Source organism: Pleurodeles waltl, chromosome 7, assembly GCF_031143425.1.
Source record: "Pleurodeles waltl isolate 20211129_DDA chromosome 7, aPleWal1.hap1.20221129, whole genome shotgun sequence".
NCBI classification, from domain to species: Eukaryota; Metazoa; Chordata; class Amphibia; order Caudata; family Salamandridae; genus Pleurodeles; species Pleurodeles waltl.
The window spans coordinates 1,433,631,051-1,433,652,722 of NC_090446.1; the positions used below are offsets into that span (position 1 = coordinate 1,433,631,051).

The 21,672-nt window shown below is 42.5% G+C and overlaps 1 protein-coding gene across 2 annotated transcripts in view; it reads left to right on the plus strand.

Moving 5' to 3' along the window:
- Positions 1-3,341: 3,341 nt before the first annotated feature.
- The window catches only part of LOC138247428 (putative methyltransferase DDB_G0268948), a 44,677-nt gene continuing 26,346 nt past the window's right edge, over positions 3,342-21,672 (plus strand). Inside the window, exons 1-2 of one of the 2 annotated variants that reach the window (XM_069202059.1) lie at positions 3,342-3,551; positions 15,910-16,026. In XM_069202059.1, coding sequence (XP_069058160.1) covers positions 15,916-16,026 — 111 coding nt within the window. In that variant the 5' untranslated portion in view covers positions 3,342-3,551; positions 15,910-15,915. The remainder of the gene's footprint in view (positions 3,552-15,909; positions 16,027-21,672) is intronic. The other variant, XM_069202060.1, reaches the window with a different exon arrangement.

Here is a 21,672-nt window from a genome sequence, read left to right on the forward strand (position 1 = left end):
GGGGAATGAAAGATGGAAGGAGGTTTGTGGCTCCCCTCAGTTTTCAGAACTTTGCATCACCGAAATGTGAGGAAAATTAGTTTTTCAGACAAATTTTGAGGTTTGCAAAGGATTCTGGGTGGAAGAACCTGGTACGAGCCCCACAAGGCACCCATCCTGGATTTCCCTCGGTGTTTACTTCTCAAAAATGTACAAGTTTGCTAGGTTTCCCTAGGTGCCGGCTGAGTTAGGCACTTTGCAAAAGACTTGTCCATTTGCTATGGAAAGATGTGATGTGTCCACATTATGTTATGAGGCGTTTCCTATTTCGGGCACCAATTCTACCCACACAAGTGAGTTACCATTTTTATTGGGGATTTGGGGGAACACAGAATAGCAAAAGAAGTGTTATTAACAATTGTCTTTCTTTGCATTTGCACCTTTCAAATGTACAACAGTGTGTAAGAAATAAGTCATTTTGAGAAATACCCTGTAATTCACATGCTAATATGGGTACTCCCAAATTCAGAGATGGGCAAATAACCACTACTTCTAAACTCCATATCTTATTCCCATTGCGGAAATGCATAGGTTTTCTTGATACCTATTTCTCATTCAATTTATTTTACCAAATGAATTGCTGTATACCCGGTACACAATGAAAACTCATTGCAAGGAGCAGCGCATTTATTGGTTCTTGGTATCTTAGGCTCTTGGTGAACCTATAAGCTCTAAATATCGCTGCAAGCAGAAATTTGCACTTGCATAACAGTATACTGCTTTTGAAAAAAATCTACCATGAAAGGATTTCTTTTTCACATAAAACGTAGACAGAAATAGCAGTTTTTTTTTTTATTCAAATCAATTTCAATATTTTGTTTATTTCAACTGTCACTTTCTATAGGAAAGTCTTGAAGGATCTACACATGTGATCACTTGCTGCATTCAGAATATTGTCTACTTTTCAGAAATGTAACACCCCTCTCCCAAAAGAAACCCTTTGTTCTGCCTTCCTGGGCTTGTGCTTTTCAAGCAACAGGAGGGCAGAAAACTGTCTGTTAGGTGGCAGCAGCTGAGGCTGCCTGGAAAACCTCAGAAGGCCGTTATGGCGGTACTGGGGGTACTCTAAAGAGCCCCCAGAGTGCATGGGATCACACAACCAATGCTTTCAAAAGCATGGGGTTATGATTCCTACATGTTTGATATCAAACTTGGCTATGTTCAGAGTTACCATTATGTAGCTGGACATAGGAAGTGACCTTTGTCCGGAACACACGTAAAAAGGCGTACCAGCACTCATTAAGTCTGGGAAAATGGTCCTGGAGGTTGTGGGAGCACCTCTGCTAGTGCAGGGGTGCCCTTACACAGGTGCTTTGCACCCTGCCCTCAGAGCTGGAGGGCCTACCATAGGGGTGACTTATAAGTGACCTGGTGCAGTGTAAATGGCAGTGAAAGGGTGCATGCACCTTTTCACACAGGCTGCAATGGCAGTCCTGCAGACGCCTTTGCATTGGCTCCCTATGGTTGGCAAAAAATATGCTGCAGCCCATAGGATCCACTGGAACCCCCATGCCCTGGGTACCTAGGTACCATATACTAGGGACTTATAAAAGGGCACCAGAATACCAATTGTGAGTGGAGTACTGTGTTAACAGTATCAGTTACCAATTTCACAAGGAGAGAGCATACCTACTGGGGTCCTGATTAGCAGGATCCCAGTAGACACAGTAAAGCACACTGACATCATGCAGAAAATGGGGGTCACCATGCCAAGAAGGAGGTGACTTTCCTACAGTCCCCACCAGGGGAATCCCCAAACCCTGGGTACCTTTAGAATTCCCAGCATATTGGAAAAAGAGGACGCAAATTTGGATAGTTTATGTGGACAAAAAGTTAAGCGCGAACCACCCCAAATAGCAAAAGAAAGACTTAGCACAGGAGGCAGAAAAGGCTTAGCAGCAAAAGGGTTAATGGGTGGATTCTCGGAGGGTAGGCACTGTAAAAAGCAAGTTGGTCATGACACAATCTCAAACTATCAAAACAGATCATCCTGCCATATCCACTTACCACGATAGCAATCAACATGCCCTTGTCTATACAATATGCACTATAGATATGAGAAAACAGGAAAGAAACTTGTCACTTTAAAATGTTGTACATGGTGCTCAAATTTGTATTGTCAGCTGTAGACCTTCTGTGTAGTAATTGCTGTAACACATGATGACCTTAACGATTAGCATGAACATGCACGGTCAAGTATGGACAGCATTTGGGTGATTCCAGTTTATTAATGGGCCCTCAGAATTGTGTTACTGCTTAGTCTTACCGAATCGCAATTTCGTGTTTTGTACATATGTAAAAGCATTGAGCTGTTTCCGACAGCCAAAGTGGTTTGTACATGTGGTCCTTAGTTGTTTAATTTACGCCTGTGATGTCCTGAACAGTGAGACCCTCACTATGTCTATTTTCTGCCTTTGCTGCTTTCTTGGGCTGTCCATGGAGCATTACTGCCTCCTTGGCATTTATACTGGTGGAGTAACAGTGTGAAATGCTTGCACCTGCTTTCATTTTGCACAGTTGTTTCACACCATTTGCACAGATACTTGTTCGATGTTTTGAGGACGATCATGGTTTGAAATTGACAATGCGAATGTATATAAGGGGTCTTCGGTTGTGTGGATTGGTGCAATGGTTGTACACAATTTAAAACTAAAACACTTCAGCGCCAGACATTTGATCAACACTGCCATTTGCGGTGGGAAAGAGTGATTTGCACTGCATGAGCACTAGTTCTAAACATTAATACACCAGGGTCACATATTAATACAAGTATCTGCTCTAGACAGAATAAATAAAGCGGTTTAATGAGGAACCAATAGCGACTGAACAGCTTCTGCAAAAAAGCATGAAGGCAACTTTCACTGAGAGAGCAAGGGTCAATATCTGAGCACCTCAAAACTCACACACTCCAACCAGTGAAAAGAGTAACCCTCCCCTGCAAACGACAAAAACGTGCTCTCTTAACCACAACTGTGGGCTGACACGTGCGAAACTCCACACCAAAATGATTTACAAGCCTTTTTTGGAATATGGCTTTAACACTTGGACAGAAGCAGCCCCTTGAGAATTATTAGTGCTGTTGCACAGCATTGCATCAGGGTGTTGGTATGGTGTGCTCATTTGGCAATACCATCCGGAGACCACTGATCAGAACACAATTGCAGATTAATGATTCCACAGGCTCAATCTTTTGTACTTATTACATCAGCTAAAACTCAAGGTTGGAGGCAGGGCAACCCCTTGCAGCATAAATAAAAGGTGTGGGTTTTGCAATGGCAGACGTACAATATTTCCTGTTGTGACTAGAATCTTTCTTCGTTGTCAACGATTTTTATTTGTATTTCAGATACTCCTACAAGCTCTGTAGGCGCAAATGTAATTAAGTATCATTTCTGTAAATTAGACGAATGAACGTTTGCACACGCAGAAGAATAAATCCTAGCTTCTCTGAGTTTGCTGCAGGAGTTTACGACCGAAGCGTTGGAGTACACGTTCCTATAAGCCAAAAGTAGGTAAGTACAAAATGGGCAAATTTGAAATTAACACATTCAGTTTGCTTAACTATTTAGTAGGGTATCTATCAATGTTTCCTAGGTTACCTGAAAGGATATATGCACCCATTGTGAAATTTAAGGCAATGCAGGCCTAACTGTGACATTGTGGCACTTCAAGGGAATGCATACCTACCTAGGACATTGTTATACTGTGCGCATACTTAACTAGGGCTTTGTGGATCAGGAATGGAAAAGGGCACCTATTTTGTATTATGGTGTGGAAGTGTTTTGATTGTGATCTTGGGGCATGTAGCTGTGTGCTTAAATGTGGGCGTGTGATTCTTCATGGATATGGGTGCCTGAGAGGAAAGGTGCCAGTTTATCAAAACAAGTGCATGGAAACTGGTAAAATGGTATATTAACCAAGACCGGATAGATATCAACCACACCTCTAGCTGGCATCACAGATACATTGAGCATCTTTCTAGTAGCAGAAGCAGGCAATGTTTATGCACGACCTTGATATTTTTGGAAATGTCCATGAATAGATATGCATGCCTCAATCAATCAATCACCAATCAATCAATCATATCCCTAAGGGTACCTCCAGTACACATGTGAGCGTAGAGGTGTAGGAGGCTGGTACTACACAGGTAGCTATTTCAACTGCACATCTATGGTCCAGAGTCATTTTCTATTCAAAATGTATTTTCGGTGTGGCAAATCTGCAATCAATGTGAAACTCATTTGGTTCATCCAGGTACGAATTTGACATTAATTTGGATTTTACCTCTCACGGGAATGTTTGCCTCTTGATATAGCAAAAGCACTGATCTGAAGTTTGTACTAAGATTGGAATAAGAGTAGAACTTTACTCAGGAAGTATGCTTTTTGGGAGTCGGTGTGAATCCCTAGGAGCCATTAGAGTTACAAAAACCGTGTCTGTGCGTTTCAGAGAGTTAATTTTTTTAGATATCTTGTCAGTTCACCTTGCATGAAACATCCTATCCAATGAGATGTGATTGCTTTATGAAACGGTTGTATTTATTGTTTCTGTCATCTCGAATTGAATAGGCTGTCAAAACTCCCAAATTCATCATGTTTTAAATGCTTTTCTTGGGTAATAAGGAGGCAGGGTGAGCCTTATTGAAAGAGTGAGAGGAAAGGGCAGTCCCCAGGGAGGTGGAAAGAGCCTTTTGATGTGCGAGGAAAACGCTTCTCGGCACATGAAAATCACCTCTACACAGATTTCCCGGTTCCGTGCTCTGTTCTATAATATGTAAATAGAATAGCTAAGCTGCAGTTCCTATTTAAAAGACGTTTCTTTGATTTATTTGGTAACATTGTATGGGAAATATACCGAAATTTGACCGGTATGCAGCATGTTGAGATTAGTGTTGGTTTGTCAAATTCTGGGTATGTACATTGAGGGTACGACATTGCTAAAGGGAGAATCGACACAACATTGATGTGCTGGTAACTGCTGCTGTTTGACAGATCTTTATAAAATATGAGATTACAGAATTAGCCGTAACATTCTAACGGGTTGTCAAATTGCAATCGATTTATTACATGCCACCCTGTGCTCAAATCCCATCAGGCCATATGCACCGAGATGGAAGCAAAAACTAGTGTGGTGGGATAGAGCTGGTGTCTACGCTTGGTCATAGATCAGTAATCGTGCACAGATGTAGCTGTACAAGTTGTTGTAGTGAGGTCAGTAGTGCAAAGCTGATGTAGGTCCTTGCTACAGGTGAAGCCATAAACCCATAGACCACCATGCATGATCAAAGACTGTGGGCATTTGGCGTGGTGGCACATGACCTTGCTCGCTGTGACACTGGATTTAAGCTAGCCTGCCTGATGAGGGGTGATACCCCAAAACCAGTCCCAGGATGCTTCTTTCCAGTCCAGTGAAGACCTGGCCTGGCAGTTTGGACTTGACTCTTCAAATGGGGAGCAGGGTCAAGACTGATTTGGATATGGCTTGGTTCATACTACGGTGAGCAAAAGAACAATAGACTTAACCCAGATCTGTGACTGGGGGTGAGTGTGTGAAAAGTTTCAGCACTCCATCCATCATCCTTTTGTGTTGCTTGAGCTGAGCATTGCAATAGCCCTGCTGTTTGAGCCTGCTACGCATATCCTGGTTGCATGCAGGCTGCTGAAAGTCCAGAACTGATCTGAAGAAGCACCATATGCCAAAGAATGTATATGGAGTTATTACTGGCAGGGGAATAGCAGCCAGTGCCTGCTGCACATGATGGCTGTATGTAGCTTTAGGCAATACGGCTGGTGCAGGACCTGCCTGCAGATAAGACCCTGCATCTACAGCCTACTGCAGACAGCCAAAATCCAAATGAAGTGGTTTTGCTGGGACAAATGCTGGTGCAGGGCTTAGCGTAAGGCCTGGCCTAGCCACAGGCAAGGTCTAGCCTCGCCACAGGCCTGTGCACAGAAACTGCTACACTCTGCTCAATAGCAGAGGACTGTAGGCTCCATAATGTCATCCATCATGTAATTTGAAATGTCTTGAGTGATATCATTGATGATGTTGTTTAGGATGTCGGAAGGGATTGCATATATTACTTCATGCGCAATGAGCAGTGAGTCTGTGAGTTATGTTGTCCATACCTAGGCACGACTGAGGAATGTCTCTGGTTATTAGGTCATGATTCGTGTATATAACTGCCCTTGCACTTCGTTTTTCAATGCATGTTTAGTAAACACAGACATAATAGGCTGGGCCTCAAAAAAGAAATAGTGTATTTACCAATGTACACTATGAAAGTTATAAAACGCCGAACCATTGCCTTGCAGCTGTCTGCTATTCAAGCAATGACCCATGAGTAAACTAGGAGAACTCCTGAAATACTCCTAAAGTTCATGGGTTAACCAGGAGCACTGTAGGAGTAAACCACAGCTACTCGTACAACATTGTTTGTGTATCGGGCTCACAGTGTTAAATTACATACAAAAATCATATCAACTTGTGTTGGATCCACAGATTATTTTTTCACATCCATTGATCCGCCAACACACCGACAGGATATCCTGCCCTGCTGATGTCCCGGATTAACAGAGGATGTACAGATTCACAGGGAGCAATAAAAATGGCTCAGTTTTAGGCTGTTTTCTTCTACCACTAAAAATATTGCTCATAAAAGACACTGCTCATCACTACTAGAAAGTTTTAACTGTTTGACCTATAATCTGCTGCTCTATTTTGTGAGCTGAACTGGAATAAACAAATATAAAAATGATATGTTATTATGGCTGCAGCATAGCTGTGAATCACTCGACTTATAGTTGACTTTTTCAGACAGGCAGAGAAGTAACAAATACTGGAAAACATTTGAAATCCCTCCATGGATTGTTGACTTCCAAAAAGAGACACTCTGCAGTCTAATTTTGTACAAACAACAATCACAACTATTTTCTACTTTGTGCTATGCCTTTTTTCTGCTCCTTTTCCTTTTAGGGAAATAGGGAGTCCCCACACTTTGTGGTTGTTTAGTTCGAAACATTCTTGCCACATTGAATGAGAAATCATTGCAAACCATTAAAAAACTAAAAGGATATGGGAATTTAAAATGTACATTTTACTTGGATAGGCATGAAGGGTATCTAAATAAATCCACATCAAACAATGTTAGAGCTATCCACTGTGGTGAAAATGATGCAGTAATAATGAATCAAATTGTATTGCTACATTTCATTAGCTGCTGCATTTGTCCCCCCACACTTTCTGTGTTTACAAAACCACACAAAATCATTAATTGATGGAGTAAAAGAGTTGTGTCAAAAATGTATAAAGCTTATTAAGTGTCAAGATATGTCATCAACTTTTAAGTGTCAATACTCAAGATTAAGATGTCATCAGTTTTTAATTACATTACCACATTTGACATACCAAGTCATTGATGATTACTACAGACTCCATAACAATAATTCAGTCCCATACTGCCTGTCTCAATGAGAAAATTTGTAGATTATCCTAAAAATGTATAAACTTATTAAGTGTTTGGTTTAGGAAAGTACCCTCTTTCTTGGCATGGTTACCCCCATTTTCTGCCTGTTGTCAGTGTGTTTGACTGTGTCTACTGGGATCCTGATAACCAGGTCCCCATTAGTTTTGCTCTCTCCTGTAAATTGTACCTTTTTCTCCCCACAATTGGCATACTGGTCCCCGCATATAAGTCCCTAGTATATGGAATCTAGCTACCAAGGGCATTGGGGCTCCAGGGGATTCCTTTGGGCTGCAGCAGTTATTCTGTCACCGATAGGGAGCCCATGCAAAGGGTTCTGCAGGCCTGCCATTGCAGTCTGCGTAAAATGGGTGCATGCACCCGTTTTCACTACAGGTCACTGCACCAGGTCACTGTAAGTCACCCCTATGGTAGGCCCTGCCAGCCCAGAGGGGAGGTTGCATGTAACTGGGTGTAAGGACACACCTGCTTTAGCAGAGGTGCCCCCACAAACTCCAGGTCCATTTTTCTGGACTTTGTGAGTGCGGGGTGCAATTTTACGTGCATACTGGATATAGGTCACAACTTATGTCGAGCACATAATGGTAATTCCGAACATGGGCATGTTTGATTTCATATCCCAATACTGTTGCAAGTATTGAAAGTATGATTCCATGCACTCTGGGGGTTCCTTAGAGAATGCCCAGCATTGCTACCACCAGTCTTACAGGGTTTTCCAGGAAGCCCAGCTGCTGCCACCCCTCAAAGAGGTTTTTGCCCTCCTGCTTCTTGATCTAATCAAGCCCAGGAAGGCACAACAAAGGATTTCCTTTGGGAGAGGGAGGTAACACCCTCTCCCTTTGGAAATATGTGTGACTGGCTTGGGAGGGCTAGCCTCCCCAAGCCACTGATTTGCTTTGAATGGCACATTTGGTGCCCTCCATGCATAAACCAGTCCACACCGGTTCAGGGACCCCAGTCTCTACACTGGTGCAAAACTGGACAATTGAAAGGGGAGTGACCACTCCCCTGTCCATCACCACCCCAGGGGTGGTGCTCAGAGCTCCTCCAGAGGGTCCCTGGGTTCTGCCATCTTGATTCCAAGGTTGGCAGGGAACTCTGGGAGCATCTGAGTGGCAGGCCAAGCAGGTGATGTCTGAGACCCCTATTGATAGGTGCTTCCCTGGTTAGGTGACCAATCCCCCTTTCAGGGATACTTAGGGTCTCTCTCTTGCGTGGGTCCTCGTGTTCAGCTTGCAAGACTCCAGCAGGATTCCTCTGCAACCTCCACATCTATTTCTGGCCACTGGAACTGTGACTGGACCATCCAGGGAACTGACAACACTGGAATCAACAAAGAAGACGCTTCTGAAACTTTGTTTCCCCTGCTCCTTCCAGCTTTGCAACATTTTCTTATCCGTGCATCCTTAGAAGACATCAACTCTTCAGCCTGCACAAGAAGAAGAAGGAATCTCCCTTGGAGTGAAAGAGTCACTCCCCTGCAACTGCAGGCACTTATAGCAACTGAAGACCGGCTGCGTGAATCTCCCTCATCTTGAGCTGCTTGGATCCTGCATCATGGGTGGTGTTTCTGAGCTGTCCTCTTGGTCCTCTCTGCCAGCTTTCTAACTTTGGTGGAGGTAAGCCTTTGCCTTCCCACGAAGAACAGCACCCTTGTGCACCGTGTCTCTTGCAGCTGCCAAGGCTTGTTTGCATCTTCTCCAGGGGATCTTCAGGTGACGTATAGCTCCAGCACTCCTTCCTGCAAAGCACAGCCTCCTGTGTGGTTCTCCGGCAGCGTGGGATCCTCTTTTGTAGTGCTGTGTGGGCTTCTTCTGCAACTCCTGTGTCCCCGTCCTATGGGTGCTGCCTCTGCTCCTATGGACTCACTGTGATGCTGATGGTCCCTTGTGACTACCCCTTCTGGGTTAAGTCCTCCTGGGCCTTGCTGGTCCCTGGCAGCACCACTTTTCCACAGACAGATGGAATTCCTGCACCAACACCCTTCTGCAATCTTCCGCATCTATCAGGAACTCTTCTCTGGCTCCAGGTCTGCAGTGCTGACCAGTTCTTTATCACCGTGGACTAACTCCTGCAACTACAGCTGGGTGGGTAGTAGCTACTACTCCTCCTAGACTCCACTGTGTCTCTTGGACTTGGTCCCCGCTCTCTACAGGTGTTCTTTCTTCGGGAATCCACTGCTGGTATTCTTTCAGTCTTCTCTTGGTGTCATCTTTTTCTTCTTTTCTTCCTTTCGGTGGCTTGGGGAAAATTCAGTGATTTACTCCTGCTTTCCTGGTTCCTGGTCGCTGGGGGGTGTTGTGTTACTTACCTCTGTGGTTTTCTATTATCCCCAGCTCCCCTGTACATATTACACTTACCTTGGTGGGGGTCTGGTGTTCGCCGTCCAATTTTGTAGTATATGGTGTGCTCTCCCCCATGGTCACTATTGGTTATTGCTATTTGCAGTTTTCTAACCTTTTCTATGCCTATTTGTGATTACTAGTGTATATATTTAGTGTATTACTTACCTCCTGTTGGAGGGCTGCCCTTCTAGTATTTTGTCGTATTGTGTTCCAAAAATAAAGTACAGTTTTTGTACAACTGAGCATTTTCTTTCATGTGTGTAAGTGCTGTGTGAATACAGTGGTACTGCATGAGCTTTGCATACACCTAGATAAGCCTTGGCTGGTCATCCACAGCTACCTCTAGAGATCTTGGCCTCTGGACACTGCCTACACTAAGAGGAGATACCTGGACCTGGTATAAGGTGTAAGTACCTTGGGTACCCACCACACACCAGGCCAGCTTCCTACATTTGGCAAATGGGACATTCACCAAAAGGTGGTGGATTTCCTGTCAGGTGTATTTTGAGGGCCACGGTTCGTCTTAAGACTCTGTGCACTTTATCACTGCTAACCTCTGGAAAGTGCTTGTGCTCACACTCTAAAATATGGTAAAATTGGCTTACATCTGATTGGCATATTTACTTGTAAGTTCCAAGTAAAGTGGCATACCATGTACCCAGGGCCAGAAAATTAAATGCTACCAGTGGGCCTGCAGAACGTATTGTGGCACCCATTTAAGTAGTCTCTTAAAACATATCCCAGGTCTACCATTGAAGCCTGTATGCAATTATCAAATGCCAATTTGAATTGGTAAAATAAACCCTTTCTCAAGCCTTAAACTTCTATCTTATTACATATCGGTAATCCTTACAGTAGGCCCTAGATAGCCCAAAGGGCAGAGTGCATTGTAATCAAAAGGCTGGACATATGCCTTTAGGTTTAAATGTCCTAGCGGTGAAAAACCCCTACATTTGTTGCTTACTACTGTGAGACGTATCTCTCCTATAAGATAACATTGGGTAGACTTGTTACATTTACTTAAATGCTAACATTTGTTTGGGAACAGGTGAAGATTTCATTTCTGGTGATGAGAAATTGTAATTCAAAAATATCCTTTGATGGCAACGTCACATTTTAAGCTACAATTTTGAAAATTCCACTTTTAGAGAGTTGTATTTTTCCTGAACGAATTATTTGTGCTCCTGGGTCACATGACTATACCTGGGTCACATGATGGGATGTTGTTGACAGTTGAACTTTGTTTATTCCTCTGAGGCAGCCACAAAGGGCTCGTCACCACTTCATTGTTCATGTAGGCAGCACGGAGTCAGGGGGAAATTCCAAGCACTTCAAATGGAATTCTCTAGAAACTTTGCCTACTTCAAAGAAGACACCAGGAATAAAATTAGAACCCTCAAACCCTCTCTTCAGTTTTCTTTCTGGACAAGTGGAAGGACTCCCATAAGACTGCATGCTGCCATAGACCTTTGTGCACTTCAGAAGACTGCTTTGCAGTACCTGGGAGGAATGTTCTGCTGCCTGTAGCCTACCTTGAACGCCCAATGGCCTCCCTGCTGCTTGAGCCCTGTTCCACTGCTTGAACCCAGGACTGCCAGAGAGACTCTAAGGGCTAGTTTGCAGACCTCCTGATCAGAGCATCACGAACATAAAAGGCTCCAACCATCTTGAACACACACCTGGATCCAGCCTGAGAGAGTTCCAACCCTCCAAATTGTGCCTCTCCAGTCCTAGACTTTTGCAAAAGGTGCTAATTGTATCCATTTAGCCAAAATCCTAAACTTGGAACTTAGAAATTTTCTGTCTTAAACTCTGCACTGAGATACAAGAGGAAACCAAGGCCATCCTGCTCATCTTTCTGCCTAAGGGACATCGCCAGTCGGACTGACATCATTGCAGATCCCACTAAGTTCTTCTTTGCAACAGCAAATGTTGTTCAGCAGTCTCTAACAGAAGGGGCATTCAGCCTTATGTAGCCCTCATCAGCTACAGCTCCACAGCCTCGTCCCTCCACAGATTTTTGACTTCCAAAAAGAGACTGAGTGCAAGCATGGAAATCTTTAACACAACTTTATCCAGGGCTCCCCGACAATGCCTCATCTTCCTTGTTGGGCACTGCCTGCAGCCTTGCCCCACTGAACTTCTACCTTCTCAGAGACGTTTTGGTAGAATTTCTTCGAAGTCTGAAGGTGAGCACTGACCAGGCTCAATCCACACTTTTTATCCAACTCACGCTCCATCATTGTCAGCCATATTTGACCTGGTCTCGAGTAACTAGATGTCCATGGTTGATGCTTATCTTTTATGAGGTGGTTTTTACCTTAAAGTTTAAAAATTCATAACTTTGTTTCTACTTACTGGAGTATTGTTGTTTTGGTGGCAAATAACTTATTAAAATTTACTCTAGTTTTTTAAAAATTTGTGTGGTATTTTTCTTGTGGTATGTTTTCAACTCATTATTATTTGTGTGCCACGTAAGTATTTTACACTTTGCCTTTAAAATAAGCTTGACTGATTTGTGCCAAGCTATCAAAGGATTAAGCACAGGTTAATTTAGTGACTTTGGTGGTTCATCCTAGAACAGCGTGTGGCTGTTGTTTGAGCAAGGTTAACACCCCACTGAACCAACAGCCCAATTTCTCACAAAGTGCATCTGACACTTTTGGCAGATCTCCCACATCTGCAATACTCTAAACAAGGCCCAACTTGAGTCACAAAGTGGCAATGCACCAGACACTGTGTGGTATCCTATGACACTGGTTCATAGCTTGATGACTAAAGGTTTAGCGGTTACTGAACAGATGACCACTTCATTGCACCACTTTAGGCAGGGGGTATTATTCTCTTTTCTTCCCTTCTTCTCACAACCACTGTTTGACCAACTCAATCATTCACAACATTTGCAATTAAAACAACATGAACAGGTAATTTTAAAACTCACCAGGCAGCACAATGCAGTCATAAGACCAAACACAAGGGGGTCCCTGCATTCACCATCTGAATAGCAAAAGTTCCAGATCTGTGAATGCTTAAAACTTTCAACAACATTTCCTGGGGCCATATTCTATCGATCACAGGAAATATAGGGTCATCTTAATAATTATAGAAAAAAACATACTGGTGATGTCCCGGCCCAGATTGGGGCACCGCCATGCAGCCAAATATATGCAAAGTAGCCCTTGCAGGGCATAATGGGGTGCTCCTTACCAGAAGCAGTGAATCATAAATGAGCAGCTCAGGATACTCATTTTTAATTTTAAAATGTATTTATTTGTTTATTGTGAGTATGTATGCCAAGACACCCACAGCGTTCATTTATGTTCTGGGCTGTTTGGAGAGCCTCAAGGCTGCATGGTCCCACTGGCTCCCTGCAAGTTGCACCTTTCCATTAAATTTCAGGAGCCGGCAATACTTTATTGATTTTTCATCACTGGGATGCCCTGGATTCCAGCCAGAGCATTCTACAACATTGTTATGTTTGGAGCTGCGGGGGACTCCAGGGCCACTATTACCCCACCAGCTCCCTTCAGGTGGGCCCATTTTATAGGGCCGTGCAGGAGCTGTGATATGTTTTGAATTTGTTTTTACCACCTGGGCCAACCCTCAGCATGTTTTACATGGTGGTCGCAGGGGACAGGCCCAAGGCCCCCACAAACCTGGTGGCTTCCCTGACAGCACTTGCAGTGGGACCCAACACTGCTCCTAAGCAGAGGGAGCAGGTTTTCTTTCTGCCCCCAATGGGTGCGAGCAATCCTGTTTCCCTGCCCACCAGAGCATGGGCAAGGGAAAACACTTGTGCTCCCACCCAGCAGGAGCCTCCCACTGGGTGGGAGTTCCAAGTACTTTTCAGCTCCACCCTTGCAGGCAAGGAAACAATTATGCCCTGGAAAATGGGGTCCCTGTGACACCATCACTGAGCTGGCCCTGCAGGATGGGATTTAGTAGTCTAAGGGAGGGGGCCGAGTGCCCCTATGCTTAAAAGTATAAACAGCCTGGGAGATATTCATTATATTATTACATAAATAACTGCAGATCATACGAAGTGTTTAGGAGGGTACTATATTTAAGGTGAATAGAAATGTATCCACAGGTTTAGCGTGTTAATTTACTTGAAGACAGCAAACCCTATAAAATGGTGTCACAATGATTGTATGATGTCATCAATGATGTCATCGATGATGTCATTACCATAATGATGTAATTTTGGAGGTCTTAAGCAGTGCATGGAAGTAGTGCAAGCTTTAATTATCTCATTACAATATTAGTGTGAATTTCAGAGTTTTTTTGGTATTTTAAACTTTAGTTTTTACGGTATTTCAACACCTATCTATAGCCACCCACCCTGCCTCCCACACGTGCCTCATCCCTCCTGCTGAGCACAGCCTTGAGCAATGCAGTTGTGGGTTGGCCCTGTGCCCAACCGACTGCAGACAGCCAACCCCTACAGCAGATGTTCTGAGGCCAATTGTGGTTTGTCTTCTCTCATTTTAATTTGTTTTTAGACTCCCACAAGGCCCTGGCAGCTACCATTGGGCAGTTATAGTTAGCTAAGCATTTTGCTAATAACTTTGACACCGTTTGATAAATCTTCATGAAACTTTCCAAAAAGGTGCACCTTGTACCTAGATAATGCATGGAAAGTTCCAGGGTAATCTGTGAAGCGGCGCTGAGAAAAAGGGGGAGGGAGGAGGGGCAAAATAAAAAATCTACAGGCATTTTCCATAGACTTTATTGAACAGTGCTATACAAAAACTGCTGAATGTAATTGCACTATGTTTTTCAGGAAGCTACATCTAGGTCAAGAAAGCATACCTTTTGTAATTTGTGGTAAATCTGTTTAGTAGTTTTTTGGAATCCCCTGGGCCATAAATGGCTTGGGGAGGGTGAGGGGTGTACACATGTATTGGTATTTTGTTTTGTTGTGATTGTGTCTTTTGGTGTGTTTCCCTGGTGTGTACTCTTGGGTTGTGTTTTGTTACTTACTGTTTTGCTTTCCTAGATTTCTGTGGTATGTTGTTTTGTTTAAAAATGCTTGACATTTGTTTTGTTATTGTTGAACTGCTATGCTCGTTTATTCTGTATTTGTTCCTTGTGTGTTATTTTAATATAATGTTGCCTTTTTTGCTGTGGCTGTACTTCAATATTAGTCTGTCTGCTTAATAATGCCCAAATACTCTTCTCTTATATTGTCACCTCCACAAATCTACTTTCGTAGCATGGCAGTACAGAATGTTTGTGTGAGTCGCTGCCTTACCACAAAGCACAGTTTCAAAAAGTGTTTGTGAACCGCCCTGTGAATTTAAGTATCTTACTAAGCAAAAGCCTTGAGCAGTTCAAAATGGGAGCTTGTTTGAATAGTTATCACAAAGTAACTTTTTTACAAACCTAGCAGAGAGCCTTTCATTCAGTTACCACATATTCTACTTTACACTGGGCATGAGGACAGTAAACGTTCATGAATATGGAAGGGAAAGTAAACATCTCTTTGTGTAGATGTAGCATTGTACATTATAAATCACTGTGTTCATAAGCCTTCAAAATGTTTAAAACTACATAGTATGTGGGATATGTACAGGCCCCTAGCGCCTCCTTGTGCCCCCCTAACATGGTGTTGTTAGGTAGGGCAGGGGTGAAGCAAGAAAAGTGGTGCTTCGGGACTGATGTGCCACTTTTGGGCCAGAATCCTAACATTTGGCCCAGTGGGAAGGTAATGGTTACGTATGGCTTCATATAACCACAAGCGTAACTACCAGGCCCCCTGAAGCCCCACCATCTCGAAAGAAAACGTCATATCAAGAGTTTCACCGACAATGTTATGTGTTAGCCTGTTATAAACAACAGACAATATCACACATTTGCTTCATTATTTTGTGGGTGTAAATATAACTGTCCAGGAGGGAATTATGTTTGGCTAAAGCTTCGGATATAATTGTATGAATTATTTGGGTGTACTTTCCTCTCTGTTTACTCTTTCTTTTGGTTTTCCCGTCCAGAGACTCATTTTTAGTGTTCTTCCTGTTGGTTTGTTTAAATATTTTACAGTTCCAGATGGCTCTTCAGTTCTTTCAATGTAAGGAGCGCTCATCCGTCTGCCAAAAGTGTGTGATTCGGGAGCCCAATGAGGTGCAAAGGCTGATTTTCTCCTACCTGGAAAAAAAGGTGAGATGCATGCTTAGAGTAGCTGATGATGAGTGGAGATGACAAAGTGAATCTAAATTCACCAAAATGCCAGGGGTGTCTGAAGTGACATAACGCGCTGTTTGACCTCACCCACACAGGCTTACACATTCTCACATATTCACACTTACTATCTCTCTCTCACATAAACACAAACACTTGCAAGGACACACACAAGCACATTTTACTTACCTCAGCTGACAGCAAAGGCCACTTTCAGCTAATTGCACCCTTTTTGTGTAGTGTTGCCGCGTCCTCGCGACTCCTGTTCTGCGTCTCGAGCTCGTGATAGAGAGAGCTCGAGACACTCGGAGTCAAGAGGACAGTTGAGGCGGTAGCTGCGACATCGCAGCGGTCTATATTTTGATTAAAGGATCTTCACCTTACTTACGCTTGTAGCCATGATTATTACAAGTATTTCTGGCGACGAGTAGACCGCTGCATCGGACCCATTTTCCTCGTCAAAACCAAGCAGGAAGTACAGCTAGTAATAATAACGTCAATCTGAGCTCATGATTGGTTACTTATTTTTGTTTTCAGGAAGAGCTGAAGCAGTTACTTTAAATTTTTTGTCCAACTCTGCCATCTCATGGAATTAAGAGGTACTGCACGTTGATTTTAAGAAGGAAAATAATTTTGACAGTTCGTTTTTTTTGTTTGCTTCTTATATTACAAGGAAACTTCAGCGTTTTTTTTAACTGTGATCTGCTGTGGATCTTATATTGATACTGGCGTAAAAGTAAAGAAGGTTAAGTAAAAATTGTGGCTGGGTTTCTTCAGCTTTCATTGTCTTCTGTGGCACACACCCTGTGATATTACTTACCTTCTGCACTTGTACTGTTTTAAGAATGCAGTCTGTGAATCCACCTCCATTTTTTTGGGAAACACCGGGTAACCGTCCAATTCCATGGAAAAATTGGTATGATGTATTTGAGATGTACTTAGGAGCAATTGGTGCAGCACGCTTCCGTCCTGAAAGAAAAAAATATATTTTACTCCATTCCCTGGGATTTGAAGGGAGATCTGTTTTTAAATATCTTCCTGCCTTGGTATTGGAAGAAGGAGAAGAGATTGATGAGTATGCCAAAACAGTAAAAAAATTGGAACTGAGGTTTGACATACAACCCAGTTTAGTCGTTATTAGGCACAAGTTTTTCAAAAGAGAACAAAATCCTGGTGAAGATGTGGATACCTTTGTATCAGCACTGAGAAAACTTGCAGCTGATTGCCAATTTCAGGCGTTTAGTGACCAGCTGGTCAGGGACCAATTTATTGCTAAATGCACGGACAGGACTATCCAACAAAAACTTCTTTCTTTGAGCAATCCGTCACTGGATGAGACATTACGATTGGCAAAGAGTATTGAGACGTCTAAAGTGTCTGTGAAGGAACTGGAATCCAGAACGACAGAAAATATAGGATTGGTGAATTCTCAGGATGGAAAAATTTTAAAGTCAACTAAGACTTTTTCCAAACCATTTTTTAAGCAAAGCACCATTTGTTTTCGGTGTGGTAATCTGATCCATATTAAGAGTGGCAGAGGATGTCCTGCTAAGAATGCCACATGCAGGAAGTGCAACAAAGTTGGACACTTTGCCAAAGTGTGTCAGAGTGGCACAATGAGTGTTGGTTATCAACAGGGTTCAGGGAGGATTCCAAATGGTTCAGGGGTGGCGTATGTTACAGAAGTAGATGATAATGTTGTAGATAGAATCCAAGAAGAATTCAGAGACATGGTGATGATTGTCACAAAGGATCAAATAGTAACTGGAGATCCTACTAGGTGTGTGGATCCTTATGTTGAAAGTGATGTTGGTGACAAAGTGATCAAACTTTTGGTGGATTCTGGAGCTCGGATCACAATGATTACTCAAGAGCTGTGCAAGGAGGTTTGGGGAGAGAGAACTCTCTGTGCACCTGACAGAGCACCTGTCTCCTATGAAGGAAGAAAGATTGAATTGGCTGGTTATTTCAAAGATGTACTTGAGTTCAAGGGAAGAAGAATTTTTGGCAAGGTTTATGTGGCAATAAAGGGACTAAACATTTTAGGTTGGTTCCATCAAGGTTTATTCCAAATGGTTTTGAGGCCAGGCACTAAGGAACAGGTATCTGTTGTAGAATCAGGTGATTATGCAGCCAGTCTGATAAAGGATTTTCCTTTGGTGTTTTCTGAAACGTTGGGCACCATTGAAGGATTTGCTCATGTGATAAAAGTAAAAGAGGGAGCCATTCTAGTGAAACACAAATTTAGGAGTGTACCATTCAGTGTGAGGGACAAATTGGAAAAGGAGTTGAAGGACTTGTGTATGAAAGGTATCATTGAACCTATAGATTCCTCTTTGTGGTTGTCTCCCTTGGTTATTGCAAGGAAGAAAAATGGCGATTTGAGGGTATGTGTGGATTTGTGCAGTTTGAATAAACATATTTGGGTAGACTCGCATCCGTTACCTAATATTACGGAAATGCTGGCTACTATTGGTGAATCAAGATGCTTTTCCAAGTTAGATCTAGCTACAGCATATCATCAGATTGTTCTAGACCCGGCCTCAAGGCATCTTACTGCTTTTGTTTCACCTTTAGGCACATTTCAGTATTGCAGGATGCCTTTTGGGTTAGCCTCAGCAGCAGCTGTTTTTCAGCGAGTAATGTCTCAGATGTTAAAGGACATAAAAGGGGTAGCTGTATTTCAAGATGATGTGTTGATCCATGCAGCGTCCAAAGAGGAACATGATCACTTTGTAAGGAAAGTGTTAGGAATCATGCAGGAGAAAGGAGTGGTTCTAAAAAGGGAAAAATGCCAATTTTTGTGTAATAGAGTCGAATATTTAGAACATGTTGTTTCTGAACAAGGGATTGAACCCAAACCAGGGTTGGTCAAAGCGATTATGAATGCTTCTCCACCATCAGACAAAACAGGATTGAAGTCTTTTATTGGTTTGTGTGAATTTTATTCACGGTTCATGAGTGATTACGCTACTAAAACTAAACCTTTAACGAATTTGTTAAAGAAAAATGTTGTTTTTGTTTGGAGTAAAGATTGTCAGGAAGCGTTTGAGTCGATTAAGTCACAACTAGTTGGGCCTAAAATCTTGAAACCTTTTGATCCAGACGTGCAGTGTATTATAACGGTTGATGCAAGCAGTTTCGGTGTGGGTGCTGTGTTGACTCAAGTGAAAGAAGGTATGGAAAAAACTTTGGGATATGCATCAAGAGTTTTGAGAGGGTCTGAATTAAACTTTTCTGTTATTGAGAAAGAATTGTTGGCATGTTGGTGGGCTATAAGGAAGTTTCATCCATATGTCTGGGGAAACAAGTTTGTGTTGTGCACAGATCATAGTCCTCTTATTCCTATTCTGACTGGAGACAAAATCAGAGAATCAACACCTCGCATTTGTAGATTGGTCACAAAATTATTGCAATATGATTTTGAAGTCCGTTATGTTCCAGGTAACAAGAATGTTAGAGCGGATTTTCTATCCAGATTTCCTCTGGTTGAGGATGCGGGTGTTGGTGAGGATGAAGATGAAGATGATGTTGATAATTGTTTTATAGAAGCTGTTGATCTGGAAGATATGTGCGCAATAAGTGAATGTGAGTGGAAAAGGGAATTGGCGAAAGACTTGGTGTTGGCTCAAATTGTGAAATTTATAAAAGAAGGATGGCCCAGAGAAAGAAATGTACCTATTCAATTTCCAACTTTTGTCAAGGTGTCAGGTGAAATGTCAGTTGAGGATGGCGTTCTGATGAGGGGTGAGAGATTTGTTCCCCCGGAGAGCCTGAGGAAAAGAATAGTTGCTGCTGCGCATGAGGGACACTTGGGCAGGACACTTACCAAGCGCAGATTACGTGAAACGTTTTGGTGGCCTGGAATGGACCAATGTGTTGATGTCTGTGTGAATGAATGTGTGATTTGCAACAGTTGTGAAAAGGGGTTCAAGGTGAGGACTCCACTGTTACAACCTATTGAACTACCCACTAGGCCGTGGGAAAAGCTGGGAATTGATCTTATTGGTCCTTTCTATGCTTTGCCAAGTCCATGTAGATTTGCTGTAGTCTTAATTGACTACTATTCTAAGTGGCCTGAAATCAAGTTTATAGGTGAACCTTCATCAAAAAATGTAATTGAATTCTTGAGAGATGTATTTCTACGGGAGGGGTTCCCTTCGGCCATTGTTTCTGACAATGGTGTGCAATTTGTTAGTCAGGAATTTAAAGAATTTTTACTAGAAGGTGATGTTAAACACATAAGGAGTTCACTATATCATCCTCAAACCAATGGCCTTGTAAAGCGCATGAATCGAGTGTTGGGGAATTGTGTACAATGGGCTATTGCTAACAAGTCAAATGTTAAAATTTCTGTATGTACTATGCTTTGGTTTTATCGCACAACCCCCCATTCTTCTACAGGTGTTTCTCCATTTGAACTGTTGCGTGGAAGGAAACCATCTTCAAGGATCTGTCCCGGTTGGATGTCTAAGTGGGTGAAACAAAGTGATTTGAGTGTAATTGATGATACTGTCAGAAATAATGTCCGGAGGGCACAGATAAAGCAGAAGGAATACTTTGATTTATCAAAGAGGGTCTACTCCCATGAATTTGAAGTAGGGGACAAGATTAGAATCAAAATTCCTGTTCACAGGAAGAAAGGAGAAAAGAGATTTTCAGAACCCTTGATAATTGACAAAGTATGTGGTAATGCTGTTAGGAATAATTTGCGGAATTGGTGGAATGTTGACAGGGTAGTTAAAGTCAAGGAAAATCCTAACAAAATGTGTAAGTCTGATCATTCTATGGAATGTCTGAACAAACCATCTCACAGTGAACCAGTTACTGATGAAACGAATCCAACGGATGTTGATAAAGTCATTTTTGAACATTATGTACGCAGGAGTGGCAGACAAAGAGTGAAACCTTTGAGATACCGTTAATTCCGTGACATGTATTTGAGTTATGATTTTGGTTTCATTTTTTTTTCATAATTAGTATCTTTACATTTATTTTTATTTATTTTGTGGTTATTGTTTTTCTGTAGACTGTTATCTTGTTGAGTAATGGTTAAATTGTTATTTACTCGTTTGTAAGGGAAGAGGATAATGTAGTGTTGCCCCGTCCTCGCGACTCCTGTCCTGCGTCTCGAGCTCGTGATAGAGAGAGCTCGAGACACTCGGAGTCAAGAGGACGGTTGAGGCGGTAGCTGCGACATCGCAGCGGTCTATATTTTGATTAAAGGATCTTCACCTTACTTACGCTTGTAGCCATGATTATTACATTTTGTTATTAAACTAGTAGTGAATAATTGAACATTATTCACTATTAGTGTAATAAAAAGTGAGAAAAAACACAGTGGGTCCGCAACCAAGGTCCATAAGGAACAGGCAGTGATTTTGGCGCATATAAGGCCGGGGGTTGCAAAAGCTCAAGCCAAAGTTCACAGCTGCGACCTGTGGTGACCCCTAAATGACTTCCGTGGGTGACAACTGCATTTTGCTACAAAACTAGTTGACCTGTGCGGAAAATGATTGTGTTCTCGAAGTGATAAGGAGCTAAAGTCAAATAAAGAGATACTAAGTATCAGATATCGATATCCATTTTGAGGGTTGTTCTCGAACATTTTACATCAACTAGTTA